The sequence below is a fragment of the Phacochoerus africanus genome, chromosome 6, assembly GCF_016906955.1.
Source record: "Phacochoerus africanus isolate WHEZ1 chromosome 6, ROS_Pafr_v1, whole genome shotgun sequence".
Classification (NCBI taxonomy): Eukaryota; Metazoa; Chordata; class Mammalia; order Artiodactyla; family Suidae; genus Phacochoerus; species Phacochoerus africanus.
This window is the reverse complement of record NC_062549.1, coordinates 84,207,780-84,228,169: the sequence shown is the minus strand read 5'-3', so window position 1 is coordinate 84,228,169 and position 20,390 is coordinate 84,207,780. Positions and strand designations below refer to the sequence as shown.

The 20,390-nt window shown below is 37.6% G+C and overlaps 1 protein-coding gene across 1 annotated transcript in view; it reads left to right on the top strand.

Annotated features, from left to right (window-relative positions):
- MAEL (maelstrom spermatogenic transposon silencer) overlaps positions 1-11,909 on the top strand; it is a 48,385-nt gene extending 36,476 nt beyond the window's left edge. The window contains exons 9-12 of the mRNA XM_047782976.1: positions 5,857-5,919; positions 6,954-7,086; positions 10,846-10,921; positions 11,462-11,909. Of these exons, the coding sequence (XP_047638932.1) occupies positions 5,857-5,919; positions 6,954-7,086; positions 10,846-10,921; positions 11,462-11,649 (460 nt within the window). The 3' untranslated portion in view covers positions 11,650-11,909. The remainder of the gene's footprint in view (positions 1-5,856; positions 5,920-6,953; positions 7,087-10,845; positions 10,922-11,461) is intronic.
- The last annotated feature ends 8,481 nt before the right edge of the window (positions 11,910-20,390 follow it).

Here is a 20,390-nt window from a genome sequence, read left to right as displayed (position 1 = left end):
CCCTTGTTTTTAGTATTTTTTGTCTTTGATTTTTGTCTGTTTGATTAATACGTGTCTTGGCATGTTCCTTCTTGGGTTTATCCTGTTGGGACTCTGACTTGCTGTATTTGAGTTTCCTTTCTCATGTTAGAGACGTTTTTAGCTACTATCTCTTCAAATATTTTCTCAGGTCCTTTCTCTTTTCTTATAGGAGCCTTGTAATGCAAATGTTGGTAATTTGATGTCTCAGAGATCTCTTAAACTATCCTCATTTTGAAGTTCTCATCGTGGCTCAGCAGTAACCTGAGTAGTGTTCTATGAGGACACAGGTTCAATCCCTGGGCTTGCTCAGTGGGTCAAAGATCTGGTGTTGCTGTGAGCTGTGGTGTAGGTCACGGACACTGCTCAGATCCCACGTTGCAGTGGCTGTAGTGTAGGCCGGCACCTGCAGCTCTGATTTGACCCTGGCCTGGGGACTTACATAATGCTGCACGGGCAGCCCTAAAAAGACAAAAAAAAAAGCAAAAAAAAAAAGCACTGTTCCATGTCAGTGTTTTCCACCATTCTCCCTTATAGCTCACTTATCTGTTCTCCAGACTCATTCATTCTGCTATCGATTCCTTCTAGAGTATTTTTCTGGAGTATTGTATTGTTCAACCTTTCTTTATATCTTCTAGCTTTGTTAAATATTTCTTGTATCTTCCCATTTTGTGTATCTCTTCTTTTTCTGAGATCTTGGATCATATTGGCTGTCATTACTCTGAATTCTCTTTCAGATTGATTATCTCCATTTCACTTAGTTGTTCTTCTGGGGTTTTAATCTTATTCCTTTTCTGGACCATATTCCTTTGCTGTCTTATTCTGTCTAACTTTTTGTTTGAGGTCTCCATTCCACAGGCTGCAGAATTCCTCTTGATTTTGGTTTCTGCTACCTGGTAGGTGAGGTTGGTCTAGAGGCTTGTGCAGGCTTCCTGGTGGGAGTGACTGGTGCCAGCCCACTGGTAGGTGGAGCTGGGACTTGTCCCTCTGGTGGGCAGAGCCACGTCAAGAGGTGTGTTGAGGGGCAGCAGTCAGCTCAGGAAGACTTCAGGCAGCCTGTCTGCTTATGGGTGGGACTGTATTCCCACAGTATTGGTTGTTTGGCCTGAGGTGTCCCAGCACTGGAGCCTATAGGCTTTTGGGTGGAGCCAGGTCTTAGTGTCAAAATGGCAGCCTCCAGGAGACCTCACGCCAATGAGTATTCCCTGGTACCTCTGCCACCAGTAGGCCCTCATCCCCCCAGTCCTGTGTAGTTCCTGTGATCAAGCTCTGCTGATCTTCAAACCCAAATGCTCTGTGGGCTCCTCTTCCCAATACCAGTCTTCCAGGCTGGAGAGCCTGACATGGGGCTCGGAATTCTCACTCTTGTGAGAGAACTTCTGTGATACAATTATTTTCCAGTTTGTGGGTTGCCCACCTGGTGAGTATGAATTTTGATTACATGGTGAATGTGGCCCTCATACTCTCTCGTTTTGGCTGCTTCTTTGTCTTTGGATGTAGAATATCTTTTTAGGTAGGTTCCAGTCTTTTTGTCAATGATTGTTCAGCAGTTAGTTGTAATTTTGGTGTTTTTGTGAAAGGAGGTGAGCTCAAGTCCTCCTACTCTGCCATCTTATCTTTCTCTCTTGACAGCACTTCAGAATAGTTTTTTCTTAGTCCAGTTTATTGAATTTTGGATATTTAACAAATATATGAGCAACTCTTACACATAAGGCATAAGACTAGATTCTTTGGGAAACATGGGAAAGAGTAACATGATCACCCTTGCTCTGAGTCTTCTCTCTGATAAGAGCAATGAAGCATGTAGACATACTAGAGTTACAATAATTTCTGATAATTCTTAAAGCATTTGAAAAGATTATGATCAGATGAGGGAAAAAATCACTTCAGTATACAGGTTAAAAATATATGAAATACTTTATGGAATAAATGTTTTATTTGATTCTTCTAGAAAGATGGATAGAATTTATATGAGCAGAGATTTGAGTTGAAGGGAGGACATTTCTAAGAGAAGAAAATGACCTGAACAGTGACTCAGAGGAATGTAAGCATAGAGATTAAGAAAAATCAGTGAGTCAGTTTGACTAGAGCAGAGAACATCTATAATTTCAGATGACACCGGTTCCTGAGGAGGGTAAAGGCAAGGTTATCCTTGAGAAGAAGGAGGTAGCTTAACCCTGAAATAGGTGGAAGTGAGACCATTGAGACCTTTGGAGATCAGAGGAAAAGAGAAGTATAAATGCTGTGTGCTGCACATTCTTTTAGTGAAGGAGATAGTGTTGGAATGTTGGCAGTAGCTTGTGAACCTAGCACACATACTCACTTGTGACCTTATATTATGACTTTGGAGTGAAATCTCATAAAAGAAACACATTTAAATGCATTAAAGTTGGAGCTAGATTTGAGGTCACGTAATGAATATTAATAGCTTCTATAGAGTGTACAAAGCAGTTCTGCTTATTGAGATTTTTAGAATGAATCTTCCTTTACTGGAAGATACATTCATGTTTTTAGAGGGATTGGTGGGATGATTTGGAGGAAGAGGACCAATAAATAAAAACACCAAAATAATGTCATTTTTAATAGCATAACTAGATTTGGAGACTTTCTCTGAGATCACATTTTTGTGGGGTTTTTTTTTGTTTGTTTTATTACTGGAATACTGTTAATTTTTCAATTGTTTTTGTTTAAATTATCTTCAAGGGGAAGTGTATATGAAGTAGGTACTCTTCAGTGTAAGTTCTGGACAAGGAGCAAAACTAACTGGAAATTTAAAAATACTTAATTCTGGTTGGGCATGTAAGAACTGAAATTTAGTTTTAACTTAAGGCTTCATTTTAAGAGTTTTATGAATCATTTATTGAATCACTTTTAAGAGCAGTGGAAAATTCTTATATATTTTTAGATAGTCTTCCATTTACTTAAATAACATAAGTGCAAATACTGGACTTTTTACACTTACTGTTTAGCATGTTTGTAAGATTCTTGCTGAGTTCAGGCAAGTTTTCCATTATGCAGACAGTGCAGTTCTGAGTCTTGATAGACTTAATCCACTTGGGGGGAGATATACACAGGTTTATAGGAGCTCTCATTATGAAAATGTGTTGTTGGTCATTTTCTTTCCATCATCACCTCATGAGGTCTCCACTCACTCAAACGTTTACTTCTCAGTAACACCTCTCCTGGCTACCTTTTATCTAAAATATCACCCTTCTCTAGCATTTCTTAACATCTTTTTCTTGTTTTTTTTTTTTTCCTTCTTAGAACTTAGATGTATTATGCCTACATCTTTTTTTTTTTAATACAGCTTCCCCATTTTTGTGTGGATAAGGGTTTTTCATACAATATGGCATCCCTAGTGCCTAGAAAAGTTCCTGGTAAATAGAATGTGTTCAGTAAATGCTTGTTGAATGAGTATGTGTTAACCATAGTCACTAACATGTCTCTGGAACACTCATTTTATTTCAAGGTAAAAATCTATAACAGTCGTGTGTGGTTTGAAATGCATCATGAATGTGCATCAGAGGATATAACAAAGTTTTAAAGAATCTTTTTTATATTAAAATAAAAACCTTAATCTTTGTGTAATAGCATCAGTTTTTCTTAAGTGATTTCAACTAAACTAGAAAGCTAGAAATCTGGCATATAGAAAACCCATAAGCGGCAGACAATCTCAAACCCCCAGTCCACCCCTCCCCACCCTTGTCCCCTTTGGTAACCATAAGTTTGTTTTCAAAATCTTGTGAGTCTGTTTCTGTTTTGCACAGAAGTTCATTTGTATCCTTTTTTAAGATTCCACATATGTGTTGTCATGTAATGTTTATCTTTCACTGTCTGATTAACTTAGCATGATAATCTCTAGGTCCAACCATGTTGCTGCAAATGGCATTATTTCATTACTTTTTTTTTTTTTTTGGCTTTTTAGGGCCTAATCTGCAGAATATGAAAGTTCCTAGATAGGGGTCAAATTGGAGCTGTAGCTGCTGGCCTATGCCACAGCCACAGCAACACGGGATCTGAGCTGCATCTGTGACCTACACCACGCTCATGGCAATGCCAGATCCTTGACCCACTGAGCAGGGCCAGAGATGGAACCCATGTCCTCATGGATACTAGTTGGATTGGTTACTGCTGAGCCACAATGGGAACTCCCTGATATTTATGTTCTTATTACCAATTTGCTAAATGATTTTGATTTGTTTTTGTTGGTCTTTTTTCTTCCCTTCTCTTGTTTCATCTCTTGTGATATGATGACTGTCTTCAGTGTTGTGTTTGGACTGCTTTTTCTTATTTGTGTGTGTATATCTATTATAGATTTTTGGTTTGAGGTTGTCATGTTTTGATATAGGAGTCTGTGTGTTTGTGTGTGTGTGTGTGTGTGTGTGTGTATACACACACAAGATTGTTTTAAGTTGCTGGTCTCTTAATTGCAAATGCATCTCCAGTATCCTGCATTTATACCCTCCTCTTCTCACAGTTGCTGGTTTTGGTATCATATTTGTGTGTAGATGATTTTCTACCTATACTATGAGTTTTTGCCTTTATCAGTGAGCTTTCTCATTTGTAATTTTCTTGTTCCTAGTTGTGGCCTTTTCTCTCCTTTGGTATTTGTTATAAAGCTGGTTCAGTGGTGTTGAATTCTCTGAGCTTTTGTTGGTCTGTAAAGCTTTTGATTTTTTCCTTCAAATCTGAATGAGAGCCTTGCTGAGTAGAATATTCTTGGTTGTAGATTTTTTTGCTTTCATCACTTTAAGTATAACATGCTTGCAGAGATTCTACTGGAAAAATCAGCTGATAACCTTATTGGGATTTGCTTATATGTTATTTGTTGCTTTTCCCTAGCTGCTTTCAATATTTTCTTTGTCTTTAATTTTGGTCATTTTGCTTAATATGTGTCTCAAAGTGTTCCTCCTTGGGTTTTTTCCATATCGTATTCATTGTGCTTCCTGGATTTGAGTTGTTCCTTTCCCATTGTTAAGGAACTTTTCAGCTATTATTTCTTCATATGTTTTCTCCAGCCCTTTCTCTCTTCTTCTGGCACCCCTATAATGTGAATGTTGGTTTGAAGATGTCCCAAAGTTCTCTTAGACTTCCCTCATTTCTTTTCATTCTTCTTTCTGTTCTGCACCAGTGATTCCTATCAATCTGTCTTCCACCTCACTTACTCATTCTCCTGCCTCTTGTATTCTGTTATTGGTTCCTTCTAGTGAATTTTTATTTCAGTTACTGTATTCTGCACCTCTGCTTGTTTAATCTTTATTTCTCTGTTAAACATTTCTTATAATTTATTGATCTTAGGCTCCAGTTTTTTTCTCCGAGATCTTGGATTACCTTTACTATCATCACTTTAAAGTCTTTTTCATGAAGGTTGCTTATCTCCGTTCACTTAGCTGCTCCTCTGGGGTTTTGTCTTGTTCTTTAATCTGGCTCATACTTCTCTGCCTTTTCGTTTTGTATAGCTTTTTTTATGGTCTCCTTTTTACAGGCTACAGGGTTCTCTACCCAATATTCTGTAATAATCTATATGGTAAAAGAATCTGAAAGAGAATGGTTATGTGTACATGTGTAACTGAATCACTTTGTACAGCAGAAATTATCACAACATTGTAAATCATCTGTGCTTCAATGAAACTGAAAAATTTAAAAATGAGTTAATTGTAAATTATCTGAAGTGACTGGATACTAAAGTTGCAATACAGATTATTCTTATGAATTATATTTTTCCTCAGGTAAATTAGGGAATAAAAATATAAAATTTATATTTGGTTAAAAAAAAAAAACCCATAAGCTGTATTACTTCAGTTAGATCAGGATATTAAAGTCTCTTTTTTGGTACAGGTGCAAGTGGCATGAAGAAAATGATATCCTCTTCTGTGCTTTAGCTGTTTGCAGGAAAATTGCGTAAGTTGGAGAAAGTTTTCTTCATAATGCTCTATTCTGCATTGAATTCTTTGCCACTTTGCTTGTTGTTGCTTTGGTAGTTGGGGTACATCATTGTTCACCTCCATTTACACAATTCTTGTAAAACAATGGCCTTTTTTTTTGTCTTTTTTGCTATTTCTTGGGCCACTCCCGTGGCATATGGAGGTTCCCAGGCTAGGGGTCGAATCGGAGCTGTAGCCACTGGCCTACGCCAGAGCCACAGCAACGCGGGATCCGAGCCACGTCTGCAACCTACACCACAGGTCACGGCAACTCCAGATCGTTAACCCACTGAGCGAGGGCAGGGACCGAACCCGCAACCTCATGGTTCCTAGTCGGATTCGTTAACCACTGCGCCATGACGGGAACTCCAACAATGGCTTTTTAAAATCATGGTTACTTTTATTATTTTACCTATGTCACTACTTGTCTGGTATAGTTACCACCTGAGCTATTTGGCTGAACTTTCAGAAGCACTTACTAAAATTTTTTCTTTCTAGGATTTCTTTAGGAAAGTGAAGGCCCTACTATCATTAATAACCACCACTTCCTTGTTAAGGTGCTTAAAAATAATAGACTCTTTTCTCCTCATTTTGTAGTGAATGTACTTGCAGCCTGAGATCTGGGAGCACTAATGATCTCTTTACATAGGTGGCAGTAGTTCTTGGATGAATAAGTGTTTCTACATTTTAGCCCTATTTCTGGTTTTGTCTCTCCCTGCTCAAATATTTGAGAATTCTTGTAATCTTTACCCTCATCCCTGTAGTGAACCTGAAATTTTAGTTGGCAATCAGAGTTTTGCTTACCAGTAATTACCAGTTTTATGGTATGTACTGCTTCCTGTTCCCACTTTTTTTTCTTCAAATCTCTAAACTTATTTTTCCCCCAATTTAAAACAGTATCACTCACATCACTCACATGCTCTTAGATATTAGAAAAATTTTAAATGTGAATGCTTTTAGAGTGAACTGGATGAGATTCAGATAATGAACATTTTAAATTTACTTTTAAAGGTATTGCATCAGTAATTCTCTGGCCACTCTTCTTGGAATCCAACTCACAGAGGCTCATGTTCCACTCCAAGATTATGAGACCAGCAATAGTGTGACACCCAAAATGGTTGTATTGGATGCAGGGCGCTACCAGGTAAGGAACTGACTTTTGGGAGTTACTAGTCTTATATATCCTGCTCGGTATGATCCCCGTCGCTAGCAGCCAAAATCAAGCCTTTGTTTGGTACTCTGTTATTTTAAACAGTTTTTTAATCCTTAATATAATATTTAAACAGTTAATTGAATCTTGCATAAAATCCTTTTCCTTCCTGACAAAAGCTTTAAGAAATTAAAGTTGGCAATTAATCTTTATACAAATACATCCAAACATTTGTTCTAAAAATAAGTGATATAAATATTTAAAATATTTGCTTCAGAAATAGGTAAAACCTGACTCAGGATTTGATTAGAAACCATCTAATTTTCCTACCACCTCTCTTCCCTCCTTGCTGTTTACTTACTGGTAGGCCTTTCTACATTACTAAGAGCAAAGCAATTAATTCTGACATGTGGGCTCTCATGTTAAAACTCTCTTCAGGCTCTGCTACATATAGGCTGTGTGATTCTGCAAGTTATTTGAACCTTCTTCCTGATTCCTTATCTGTAAATGAGAATATTAATAAGGGCTAGTAGTTGTGAATTAAATGCAGCAGGGTATGAGAGTACTAAGAACTCTGCCTTGGAACATAGTCAATAATTGTTATTTTTAAATAGTTAATTAAACTAATGAAAAGGGAACCCCAAAATGCAATGAACTATTGATATTAATAACTATTAAGATCAATCTCCAAAGCATTACTTACACTTAGCAAAAGCAAGTCTCAAAAGTTTATATACTGTATGATTTCATTTATATGACATTCTTGAAAAATGATAATAATGAACAGATCAGTGGTTCCCAGACCTTAAGGGTTACGGGAAAGCATGAGGGAATGTTTTGAGGTGATAGGATGGCTCTGTGTCCTGATTGCAGTGGTGCTTTCACAAGTACTTTGTTAAAACTCATAGAAATGTATATCCCAAAAGTCTGTCTTACTCCATCATAATTTTAAAAATTGAAGTGCCCCCAGAGTTCTCCCTCCATATTATTCTGTAGCCAAGATGCTTCTCTCTACTCTTAACCCTTAGCCCAGAGGTTTTCACCTGGAGCCTATCTTGTGTCCTTCAGGGGATATTTGGCAACACTTGGAAACATTTTTAGTTGTTACAACTGGGAAGGGGGTGCTACTGGCATCTAGTGGGTAGATACCAGGGATCCTGCTAAACATGTGACAATGGACAGCCTCCTAAACAAAATATTAAGCTTAAAATGTCAATAGTACCCAGGTTGAGAAACCCTGCCTTGGCCGCATCATCACCATCCGTATTAATACTACCAGAACTAGACTCATTAACCCTCTTCTTATTGTTTGCATCACTCACTATTGAAGTTCAGGATACCCACATTCTTGCTCATCTTCCAGACTCATCTTGTTTGGCTGATTGTGTTTTCCAACCCTCTGCAGCTCCTGAAAAACACTTGTGGGTCTTTTCAACTTCAGTTATTAGCAAAATCTCAAATACCTTCAACCTTTTCTTTTCTGGTTACTTCCTTGGTTCTAATTAAAATTTGGCTATCCTCTAAACACTGCTTCCCAGTTAGCTCTCTTAAATGGCAACATCTTTTTTTTTCTTTCTCATTTATCATGAGCCTAGATTTGAGGTAGTTATCTTTAACTTTGTGGTCTCCAGACTTCTCCTACCTTCTCCCTAAATTCTCTAGGCTTTGAGTCTCATACCATTCAGGCGGCAGTACCTGATAACCCCTTCTTGGCATCAGTAGCCCCTAAGAACAACACTGAACCAGGAGATCAAACAATATTCCTGTCAGAATTCTTGATTTCAGTTTCCACATAGATGATCTCTCAGACCGCCTGACCTCTCAGTTCTTTGACTTGCCTTTCTCCAGCGATCCTGTCTCTGGCCACATATCAAATATCCACTCTCATTATCATATTCTATGCCCCAGGGGCACCTCCCCATAATTTCAAGCATCCTGCTTTCTGACTACCACTGTCTTTCACTGGTACCTCAGTGCCAACAACTCTTTGTACTGAGACCTTCAGTTTATTATTTGCCTCCACTGTTCTGTGCTCCTTTACAGGGTCACTGCATTGCACAACTCCAGGGTACCATTTACTCCAAGTGCTGTAGCCTTGGGTCTCCTCCTTTCCCCACTTCATCCCCACCCTTCATCTCCTCCTTCCCAGCTTAGATTTTTCTTGCTCTATTACTTCCACTCCCATGTGTTATGAACTCCATTGGCCCTTCATTCTTCATCATACTTGGTTGACAAACAGTAACCCTAATGAAATCTAACTCTGTCTGCTCTATTCCTATTCATGTGAAGCGGAGGCTGAGAAGAAACTACTGTACTGACTGGTATTATTAAATATTCATAACCATCAACTTCCAATGAGCCTTTAGTATTACCTGGCAGTTGTCCATTTTCTAGTTTGATTAGTTATCTATGCTCCTGGATAGTTATTTCTCACCTTCTCTCACTTCAGACTGCCATCACCTCTTCCTTCACCCTTATTCTAGCTGATGTTCTTGCCCCCTCCTTCTCTAAGAACATAGAAGCAATCGAGAGGTTTTCCCCATATTCCCACCATTATATCTACTATATCCTCTGCTTTAATGTGTGAATTGATGAATTGCCTGTTGCTAAGACCAGTCCTTTTATTTGTATATTAGATCCTATTAAGGACATGGCTCCAAAAATTTCCTACTCTTCCCTGCATCGTCAGGGTTTTTCTCTGCTCTGAACCATTCTTGTCAGTAAACAGGCTATAATCTCATATTTAAAAGTAAAAACCCTTTCTTGAAAGTTCCCATTGTGGCTCAGCAGTAATGAACCCGACTAATATCAATGAGGATGCAGGTTCTATTCCTGGCCTTGCTCAGGGCCAGGATCCGGTGTTACCACAAGCTGTGGTGTAGGTTGCAGATGAAATTGGATCCCATATTTTTTCTATGGCAAAGGCCAGCAACTGTAGCTCCAATTTGACCCCCAGCCTCGGATCTTCCATATGCCATGGGTGCGGACCTAAAAAAATAAATAAATAAGTTGATTGATTAAAGAAAAAACCCTTTCTTGAGGTTGTAATTCCTCTTCAAAGATTACCCTCTGTGGAGTTCCCGTTGTGTCTCAGTGGTAACAAACCCAACTAGTGTCCATAAGGGTGCAGGTTTGATCCCTGGCCCTGCTGAGTAGGTTAAAGATATAGCATTGCCCTGAGCTGTGGTATAAGTTGCAGATGCAGCTCAGATCTGGTGTTGCTGTGGCATAGGCCAGCAGCTGCAACTCCAATTCGACCCCTAGCCTAGGAAATTCCATATGCCACAGGTGTAGCTATAAAAAGAAAACAGTTAAAAAAATTTTTTTTAAATATTATCTACTCCTTATAGCAATACTCTTCAGAAATTGATCAGAGGAATTTCCATAGTAGGCAGCAGAAACGAACCCAACTAGTATCCATTAGGATGCAGGTTCAATCCCTGGCTTTGCTCAGTGGGTCAAGGATGATCTGGTGTTGCCATGAGCTGTGGTGTAGGTCACAGATGTGGCTCAGATCTGGCATTGCTGTGGCTGTGGTGTAGGGTGGCAGCTGTAGCTCCAATTTGACCCCTAGCCTGGGAATTTCCATATGCAGCAAGTGCAGCCCTAAAAAGCAAAAAAAAGAAATGATCAGTCATTGGAAAAGTGTTTACATTTAAAGAGTAATTTGAAATTGAAGTAGATGATCTTTAATAAATAGATTTCTTTAATAAAAAATAAACATGTTTCCCCCTGGTATCTTTTTATTTGTAGAAGCTGAGGGTTGAGAGTTCAGGATTCTCTCATTTCAGCTCTTCTAATCAAGAGCAAAGATCAAACACACCCACTGGTAAGCATTTTGTGTTTAATAAGAAGCATCTTATGTTTAATAGTTAGGGGTCTTTTTATGATACCAGGGTATAGTACTTAAACAGATGCTCTAAATTGGCTTTAGGACATATATCTCAATGAATTAGGAGTTTTATTCAGCATAAGCACCTTAAACAATTTGGATGTGTGTGTACATTTTTGTATCCCTTTGATACAATTTAACTTATTCTTCAGATTTTGCTCAGGTTGTTTAAAATAAAACCTGTTACTCTTTTAGCAGCTGTGGTTTTATGGTTTTGATGTGATAGTGTCTTTGGGGAGTTGGGAAAGTTTAAATAGACTAATGACATGAAATTTCCGGTGGTCCCTGAAGACCCTCACTTAAGGTTTCCAAGACTTAAAAGGAAATATTCTTGTTCAGCCTTTTTTCCTTTACTCTAAGAATTATCTTCCCTATTGATGATCCATAATCATGGCTTAGTGAAAGTCCTGCAGTAGGATAAGTCAATTGAGAGATCTCAATTGCTGCTTTTGTTTTGTTGTATTTTCCATATCCTAGGTGACTACCCATCTGGGGTGAAAATTTCTGGCCAAAGCAGCAGTGTTCGGGGAAGAGGGATTACCCGCTTATTAGAGAGCATCTCCAATTCCTCCAGCAATATCCACAAATTCTCCACCTGTGAGTCTTCACTCTCACCTTACATGTCCCAAAAAGATGGATACAAATCTTTCTCTTCCTTATCTTAATGATGGTACTTTTTTCATTTCTGGAAAAATGACGGGCCCAACTTCCCTTCTGACTACAGTCATGTTAAACAGATCACATCAATGATAAATGTCACAACTATAAAAACTACTTAATTTGTAAGGAAATTCTGTTTCAGAGATTAAAAATAATGGTGGTTGGGGAAGATCTTGGCATTTTTGCTTTTGTTCATGAGGGCTTGTTCTAATTCCTGATTGTATTAGGGGAATGTCATTAAAGTTTTGAGTCCTATAAGAATAAAACTGGCATTTTCAGAGTTGTGCTTTTGAAAATGTTATATTTTGGTATCTTTTCCTCCACAATAAAGGTATTGAATATCTGTTATGAAAGGTTTTAAAATAGTTTTAATCAGTTTCTTCCCATTATGAAATGTGGAATGGTACCCTTGAGACCTGCAGCTGTTTTAATTGCAACTATCTAAAAAGTTAGTCTTTAACAAAAATAGTTTTGCTACTTAAAGTCTTTGAGATATGCTGACTTTGGCAAAGACACTTGAACAATGAGAAGCTGAAACAAGAGTATATAATTTTCCCCAAGTCACATGGCTAGACAGTGACCAGATTCCAGGTCCACCTGACCACAGAGCACTTTGCATGTAATAAGCAGATGTATATTGAGTCAGGTATTTTGCCCTGTTGATGACTGACTTAAACTGGCATGTGTTCTTTACCTGAGCTATTATATAGCCCTGGAGCAAAGAGAGATGTAATAACCCTTTTTTACTTGGAACCACAGCCAAGGATACACATGGCAGTGGCGGAGATAGTATTCTAGTTTAGATCTGTTTGACCCAAAACCCTGGTCCCTCTGACTATAGAGATTCACCTGGTGTCTGTCATGGGACTCTGGTTTTTCTTAATACAGGCATTCTCCTTTACTAACTATTTGAGTACCTACATTGTGGATATATGTATGTGTGTGTGCATATATACACACAGCATCTTGTGAAATCCTTAATAATCTACTCTGAGGAAGGAGATTACCTCCATTTTACAGACATAACTTGGAGATTCAAGTTGTACAGCTACATTGTGGAGGAACTATTAACCAGGTCTGGCTCCAAAGACCATGTTACTCAAATACCACACTGTATTTTACCTCCTTTTTATCTATTTCTGATATCAGATCTTTAAACCAGAAAAAGCTTATTGAATTTAAGTTTATATATTGCATTTTCTTCTAGCAGATTTATTTTAAAATCTTATATATAAGCTTTGAGGCCATTTTATCTTTCTTCAAAATCAGTATGACAGTAATTGGGTTGGCTTTAAAAGTGGAGGGAAATCCTAAAATTATAATTCAGACTTATGGTTTCAGGTTCCTAAGACCTCTCTGTGCCATAGGACTTAAATTCTGTGTTAATCATTCTATGTTAATCATTCAACTTATATTTAAAAATTTTTGGTGGTTGTATTGTACTTCTGAAGTATATATTATATGTCAAATAAACCAAAACAATTCAGTAGGCCCCAGGTCTTTATTTTAGGAGAATAATTGATCTCTCCCTTCACAGGTAATTAAAACTCCAAACCGTATTACTAGTAAACATCAGACTCCTGTCTCCTATTTCAAAATTCTTTTGGCAGTAAATGCAGAGTGTTAAGTGATTAGATATCCACGTTGAAAATGATTTCTGCTCCCACTCCGGTAGCATTTTCCTTGTGTTATCTGGTAATATTTACAGCTTTAATTACTGTTGTTTGAGTTCATGTCATATCTTCTCCCCCCCCCCCTTACAAAATGTGCGGGGGCCGTTGTGGTTTTTTTTGTTTGTTTAGAGCCGCTCATGCAGCATACAGAAGTTTCCAGAAGTTTGCAGGCCTACACTACAGCCACAGCAACGTGGGATCTGAGCCACATCTGCAACCTACACCACAGCTCATGGCAATGCCAGATCCTTTAACCCACTGAGCGGGGGGGGGGGGGAGGGGGGTGGTGAGTGGGGCCAGGGATCGAATCCGCATCCTAATGGATACTAACCAAGCCACAATGGGAACTCTGAGGTGCCCATATTTTTGTATGAGCAAGGTGTTCTCAGTACATGTTAGAATGAATAATTGCCATTGCAAGTCAAGGAAAAGGGATGCCAGAATTTAAAATCCACGTCAAATGGCAAAGTATTTCATGGGTACAGGAGCCCACCTTTCTTATGGACTCCACTCCCATTCCTTTTCCTCAAAACTAAATGATTGATTTTTACTTACTGAATATGTTTTGAGGATTTTTTTAAGTGCTGGGTTAAAAATACTAAGATAAAGATGTTGCCCCTGCCCTCAAGAAAGTCAGTTTCATAGGGATAGTAAACAATTAATGCATTATTAAAAGTGCTAAGACACATAGATCAATGGAACAGAATTGAAAATCCAGAAGCAGGAGTACCTGTCATGGCTCAGTGGTAATGAATCCGACTAATATCCATGAGGATGCAGGTTTGATCCTGGGCCTCGTTAAGTGGGTTAGGGGTCTGCAATTCCATGAGCTGTAGTGTAGGTCACAGGCACAGCTTGGATCCCACATTTCTGTGGCTGTGGTGTAGGTCCACAGCTATAGCTCCGATTTGAATCCTAGCTTGGAAACTTCCATATGCCATGGGTGTGGCCCTAAAAGCCAAAAAAAAAAAAAAAAAATCCAGAAATAAACTTATGTCAGTTGATTTTGGACAATTGTGCCAAGACCATTCAGTGGGGGAAACAATAGTTTTTTCAACAATAGTGATGGGACAGCTAGGAATCTGTATTTGGAACAGTGAACTTGGATCTCTCCATTGACAAAAATTAGCTCAAAATGGATGAAAGACCAAATAAGAGCTAAAACTATATACAAACTCCTAGAATGAAGTGTAAGTAAATCTTTATGACCTGGGATGAGGTGATGGTTTCTTCTTTTTTAGAGAGAGCAGGGTGATGGTTTCTTTTTTTATGGCTTAGAAGCATCTTATTGGTTTTTAAGGTGATGGTTTCTTAATGGTATACCAAAAGCACAGTCAAAAAGATAAAGATAAATTGGACTTCATCAAAATGAAAGTCCAGAAAAAGTGTCCTTGTATGTTAAAGTACACTATTAAAGTCAAAAGAGTTTTGTGGCTCAGTGTTAAGGACCTTACATTGTCTGTTAGGTTGTGGGTTCAATCCCTGGCCTCACTTAACGGGTTAAGAGTCTGGCATTGTTACGAGCTATGGCATGGGTCACAGATGCAGCTTGGGCCCAGCGTTACCATGGGTGTGCTGAAGACTGTAGCCATAGCTCCAATTCTACCCCTGGCCTGGGAACTTCCATATGCTGCAGGTGTAGCCATAAAAAGAGGGGGAAAAAAAGGTGTTTAAAAAAAAAAGCCACAGAATGGGAGAAAATATTTGTAAATCATTTATCTGATAGGAGTCCAGCATCCAAAATATATAAAGAACTCTTATAACTCAACAATAAGGGAACAATCTAATTTTAAAATGCATTAGATGTCTGTTAAGGTCTCTTGCCCATTTTTAAATTGGATTCATTTTCTGAGTTTTAAGTGTTCTTTGTACAATTTAAATAACAGTCCTTTATCATGTGTCTTTTGCAAATATTTTCTCAGTTTGTGGCTTATTATGCTTTTATATTGTCTTGCAGAGCAGAATTTTTAAAATTTTTATTAAGGTATATAGTTGGTTTACAATGATTCTTCAATTTCTGTTGTACAGCAAAGTGGCCCTATCATACACAGTTCCATGTACTGTACAGTTGGACCCCATAGCCCACCCATTCCAAATATAACAGTTTGCATCCACCAACCCCAAACTTTGCGTCCATCCCACTCCCTCCCCTCTGGCAACCACAAGTCTGCTCTCCTTGGCTATAATCTCTTTCTGTTTTGCAGGTAGGATCATTTGTGCCATATTTTTGATTCTGACAAAAAAATGATATCATATGGTATTTGACTTTCTCTTTCTGACTGACTTAATATGAGAGCCTCTAGTTCCATCCATGTTGCTGCAAATGGCATTGTTTTGTCCTTTTTATGGCTAAGTAGTATTCCACTGTATATATGTACCACATCTTCTTTATTCATTCATCTCTCGATGGACATTTAGGTTGTCTCCATGTCTTGGCTGTTGTGAATAGTGCTGCAGTGAACATAGGTGTGCATGTATATTTTTGAATGAATGTTTTGTTTGGATATATGCCCAGGAGTGGGATTACTGGATCATGTGGTAGTTCTGTGTTTAGTTTTCTGAGGTACCTCCATTCTGTTTTCCATAGTGGTTATACCAGTTTACATTCCCACCAACAGTGAAGGAAGGTACCCTTTTCTCCACACCCTCTCCAGAATTTGTTATTTGTTGACTTGTTAGTGATGGCCATTCTGATTAGGGTGAGGTGGTACCTCATTGTAGTTTTGATTTGTATTTCTCTAATAATTATTGATGTTGAGCATTTTTTCATGTGCCTGTTGGCCATATGTCTTAAGAGAAATGTCTTTTTAGGTCTTCTGACCATTTTTCATTTGGGTTGTTTGTTTTGTTGCTAAGTTGCTTGTGTATTTTGGAGATCAGGCCCTTATCTGTTTCATTGTTTGCAAAGATTTTTCTCCCACTCCGTGGTTTGTCTTTTCTCTTTTTAATGGTTTTCTTGGCTGTGCAAAAGCTTTTGAGTTTGATTAGGTCCCACTGGTTTATTTTTGTTTGTATTGACCTTATTGTAGGAGGTGGATCAAACAAGATGTTGCTGTGGTTTATGTAAAAGAACGTTCTGCCTATGTTTTCCTTCAGGAGTTTTATAGTATCTGGCCTTATATTTAAGCCTTTACTCCATTTTGAGTTTATTTTTGTGTATGGTGCTAGAGAGTATTCTACTTCCATTCTTTTAAATGTACCTGTCCAGTTTTCCCAGCACCGTTTATTTTTTTTCATTTGTTAATTTTAATGAAGTCTGGCTTAATGATTATTTCATGTATTGTGCCTTTAGTGTTGTATCTAAAAGTTCATCACCATACTCAAGGACACCGTACCCTTTCTCCTCTGTTATCTTCTAGGAGTTTTATGTTTTGCATCTAGATCCATGATCCATCTTGAGTTAATTTTCGTGAAAGGCGTAAGGTTTGTGACTAGATTTCATTTTTTTTTTTTTTTTGCTTGTGGATGGCCAGTTGTTCCAGCACCATTTGCTAAAAAAGACCATCTTTTCTCTCTGTTTCCTTTGCTTCTTTGTTGAAGATTGGTTCACTGTATTTATTTGGGTCTATTTATGAGGCTCTATTCTGGTCCTCTGATCTAATTGTCTATTATTTCAATACCACACTCTCCTGATTACTGTAGCTTTATAGTAAGTCTTAAAGTAGGGTAGTGTGTCTTTCAACTTTGTTCTCCTTCAGTATTGAGTTGCCTGTTCTGGATCTTTTGCCTTTCCATATATACTTTAAAATCAGTTTGTTGACATCCACAGAATAACTGGGATTTTGATTGGGATCACACTGAATTTATAGATCAATGTTGATAAGAACCAACCTCTTAACAATATTGAGTCTTCCTGTCCATGAACATGGAATATCTCTACATTTAGTTCTTTGATATTTTCCATCAGAATTTTACAGTTTTCTTGTATATGTCTTATGTATACTTTGGTAGACTTAGTATTTCATTTTTAGGAGGTGCTAATGGAAATAAAGTTTTTAATTTTTAGACAATTTTTTGAGGTGTCTTAGATTAATGGCAAAGTTTAGAGGAAGCTACAGATATTTCCCATATAGACTGTGCTCCAACACATGCATAGTTTATCCCCCATAGTCAACATCCCTCACCAGAGTGGTACATTGATTATAATTAGCCATTCACCCAAAATTTGTAGTTACTTGAGAGTTCACTCTTGGTCTTGTATAATCTGTGGGTTTGGATGAATATATAATGACATCATACATTATATATCCATCATTATAATATAATACAGAGTATTTTCACTTCCCTAAAAATTATCTGCACTCTGCTGGTAATGCGTTTTTAATTTAAAATTCTACTCATTACTAGTATATAGGTAAGTGACTGACTATGTATATTAATTTTGTATCCTGTGACTTTGTTATGATCACTTATTCCATGAGTTTTTTGGTCAGTTCTCTTGGGTTTTCTGCATAGATTTTGTCATCTGTTTTATTTTTTTCTTTTTGGTCTATGTACCTTTTATTTCCTTTTCATATCTTATTGTACTAGCTAGGACTTCCAGTACAGTGTTGAAAAGCAATGATGAGGGGGACAGCCTTGCCTTGTTCCTGATCTTAGCAGAAAAGCTTCAAATTTCTCACCATTAAGTATGATGTTAGCTGTAGAGTTTTGGGCAGATAGTCTTTATCAAGTTGAGGAAGTCCCCCTCTATCTTTAGTTTGCTAGGAAGTTTTTTTTAAATCATGAATGGATGCTGCATATTGTCAAAAGCTGTTTATGTATCTATTGATATGATCATGTGATTTTACTGCATTATCCTATTGATGTGATAGATTACATTAATTTTTTTTTAACTTTTTTTTTTGTCTTTTTAGGGCCACACCCACGGCATATGGAGGTTCCCAGGCTAGGGGTATAATCAGAGCTGTTGCTGCTGGCCTACACCAGAGCTACAGCAATGCGGGATCTGAGCCGTGTCTGCGACCTACACCACAGCTCACAGCAAAACCATAGTCTTAACCCACTGAGTGAGGCCAGGGATCAAACCCGCAACCTCATGGTTCCTAGTCAGATTTGTTTCTGCTGCATCAAGATGGGAACTCCACATTGATTTTTTAATATTGAATTAATCTTGCATATGTGAAATAAATCCCACTTGGTTGTGGTGTATAATTCTTTTCATACAGTCTTTGATTTCTTCTGTTAATATTTTGTGGATTCTTTTGCATCTATGTCCATGAGAAAGATTGCTTGGTAGTCTCCCTTGGTAGTCTTCCTTTCTTTATCCGGTTTGGGTATTGGGTTAATGCTTGACTCAAAGCATGAGTTAAGAAGTATTCACTTGGATTCTTTTTTCTGGAGGAGATTGTAGAGATTTTATACAGTTTCTTAAGTGTTTGTTAAATTTCCCAGTGAACCCATCTGGGCCTGGTGCTTTTCTCTTTTGGAAGGTCACTCTGTTTTGATTTGTTCACTAGGTACAGGCTCGTTCAGATTGTTTATTACTTCCGGTGTGAGTTTTGGCAGATTGTGTCTTTCAGAGAATTGGTCCATTTCATTTAGGTTATCAAATTTATGGGCATAGAGTTGTTCATAATATTCCTTTATTATCCTTTTAATGTTAGTGGAATCTGTAGTGATGTCCCTTCTTTCACTTCTGATATTATTAATTGTCTTTTTTCTTAGTATGGCTGAAGAAGCTTATCAGTTTCATTGCTCTTTTTCAAAGAACTAGCTTTTGGTATTGATTTTTCTATTGATTTCCTGTTTTCAATTTTATCAATTCCTGCTCTAGTTTTGTTACTTTTCTGCTCACTTTGGATGTTTTGCTCTTCTTTTTCTAGTTTCTTAAAAGTAGAAGCTTAGATTATTGATAGAGTGCATATATTTTCCCCTAATATATACATTCAGTGCTAAAAGACTTCCCTTTGAAGCACTGCTCCTGCACTGCAGATTTTGATATTGTAATTTCATTTTCATTTTGTTCAAAAAATTTTAAATTTTGAGACTTCATCTTTGACCCATGTGTTATTTTCAAGTATGTTGTTTCATCTCCAAATATTTGGGGATTTTCCAGCTGTCATTCTGTTATTAATTTCTAGTTTAATTCCATTGTCTGAGAGCAGACATTGTATTACTTCTAATATTTAAAGTCTGTTAGGGTCAGAATTTATGGCACAGAATGTATAGCCTTAGTGTTCAAGGTAAACTTGAGAAGAATGTGTCTTCTGCTGTTGGGTGAAGTAATCAATAGATGTTAGCTGTATCCAGTCAATTGATGGTGCTGTTGATTTTGTCCTGATTTTGTTTGCCAGATCTGTCCTTTTTGAAAGAGGGGTGTTAAAGTCTCCAACTTTTAACAGTAGATTCACACCTTTCTTTTTACTTTTCTATCAGTCATTTGTGCCTCCCGTATTTTGATAACTCTGTTGTTAGGTGCTTACACATTAAGGATTGTTGTGTCTTCTTGGAGTACTGATCCCTTTATTATTGTGAAATTTTCTTCTTCATCCTTGATAATTTTCCTTACTTCGAAGTCTGCTCTGTCAAAAATTGATAATACCTACTCCCACTTTCTTTTGATTAGTGTTGGCATGATGTATCTCATGTGTATATATCATTGCTATCATTCATTTCATTTATACATAGCATAACTGCAGTCCTGGAAATCAAGTGAAAGTGTATCAAAGGAAAGAGTCTGACCATTTGCATAAAATGCTGCTCTTTGGTCAAATAAGATGAGGACTGATTTTGACAAAGGCAGCCTCTGGAGTGATGGGGTAAGAACCTGAATGGAGTACATTTATTAACCACAGAGTGTAAGGAACAACTTAGAAGAATTTTTCTGTAAGACGAACAAAAAATAGAGCAGTGATAGCAATAGCAAGGGAAGTGTAGTTGTGAGTATTTTATACTTCTGAAAATGGTTCCTAGAAAAAAATATTGTTATTAGCAGAGAGACAGTTGTTGGCAAGATGAACTGGAGTATGTCATCTGAAATTGAGGATGAGAAAGAAAGGAGGTATTCAAGGATTGCAGACTCAGAAAAAGGTATAATAAAGTCATAGCTTAGAAGAGTAGGAGGGTAAATG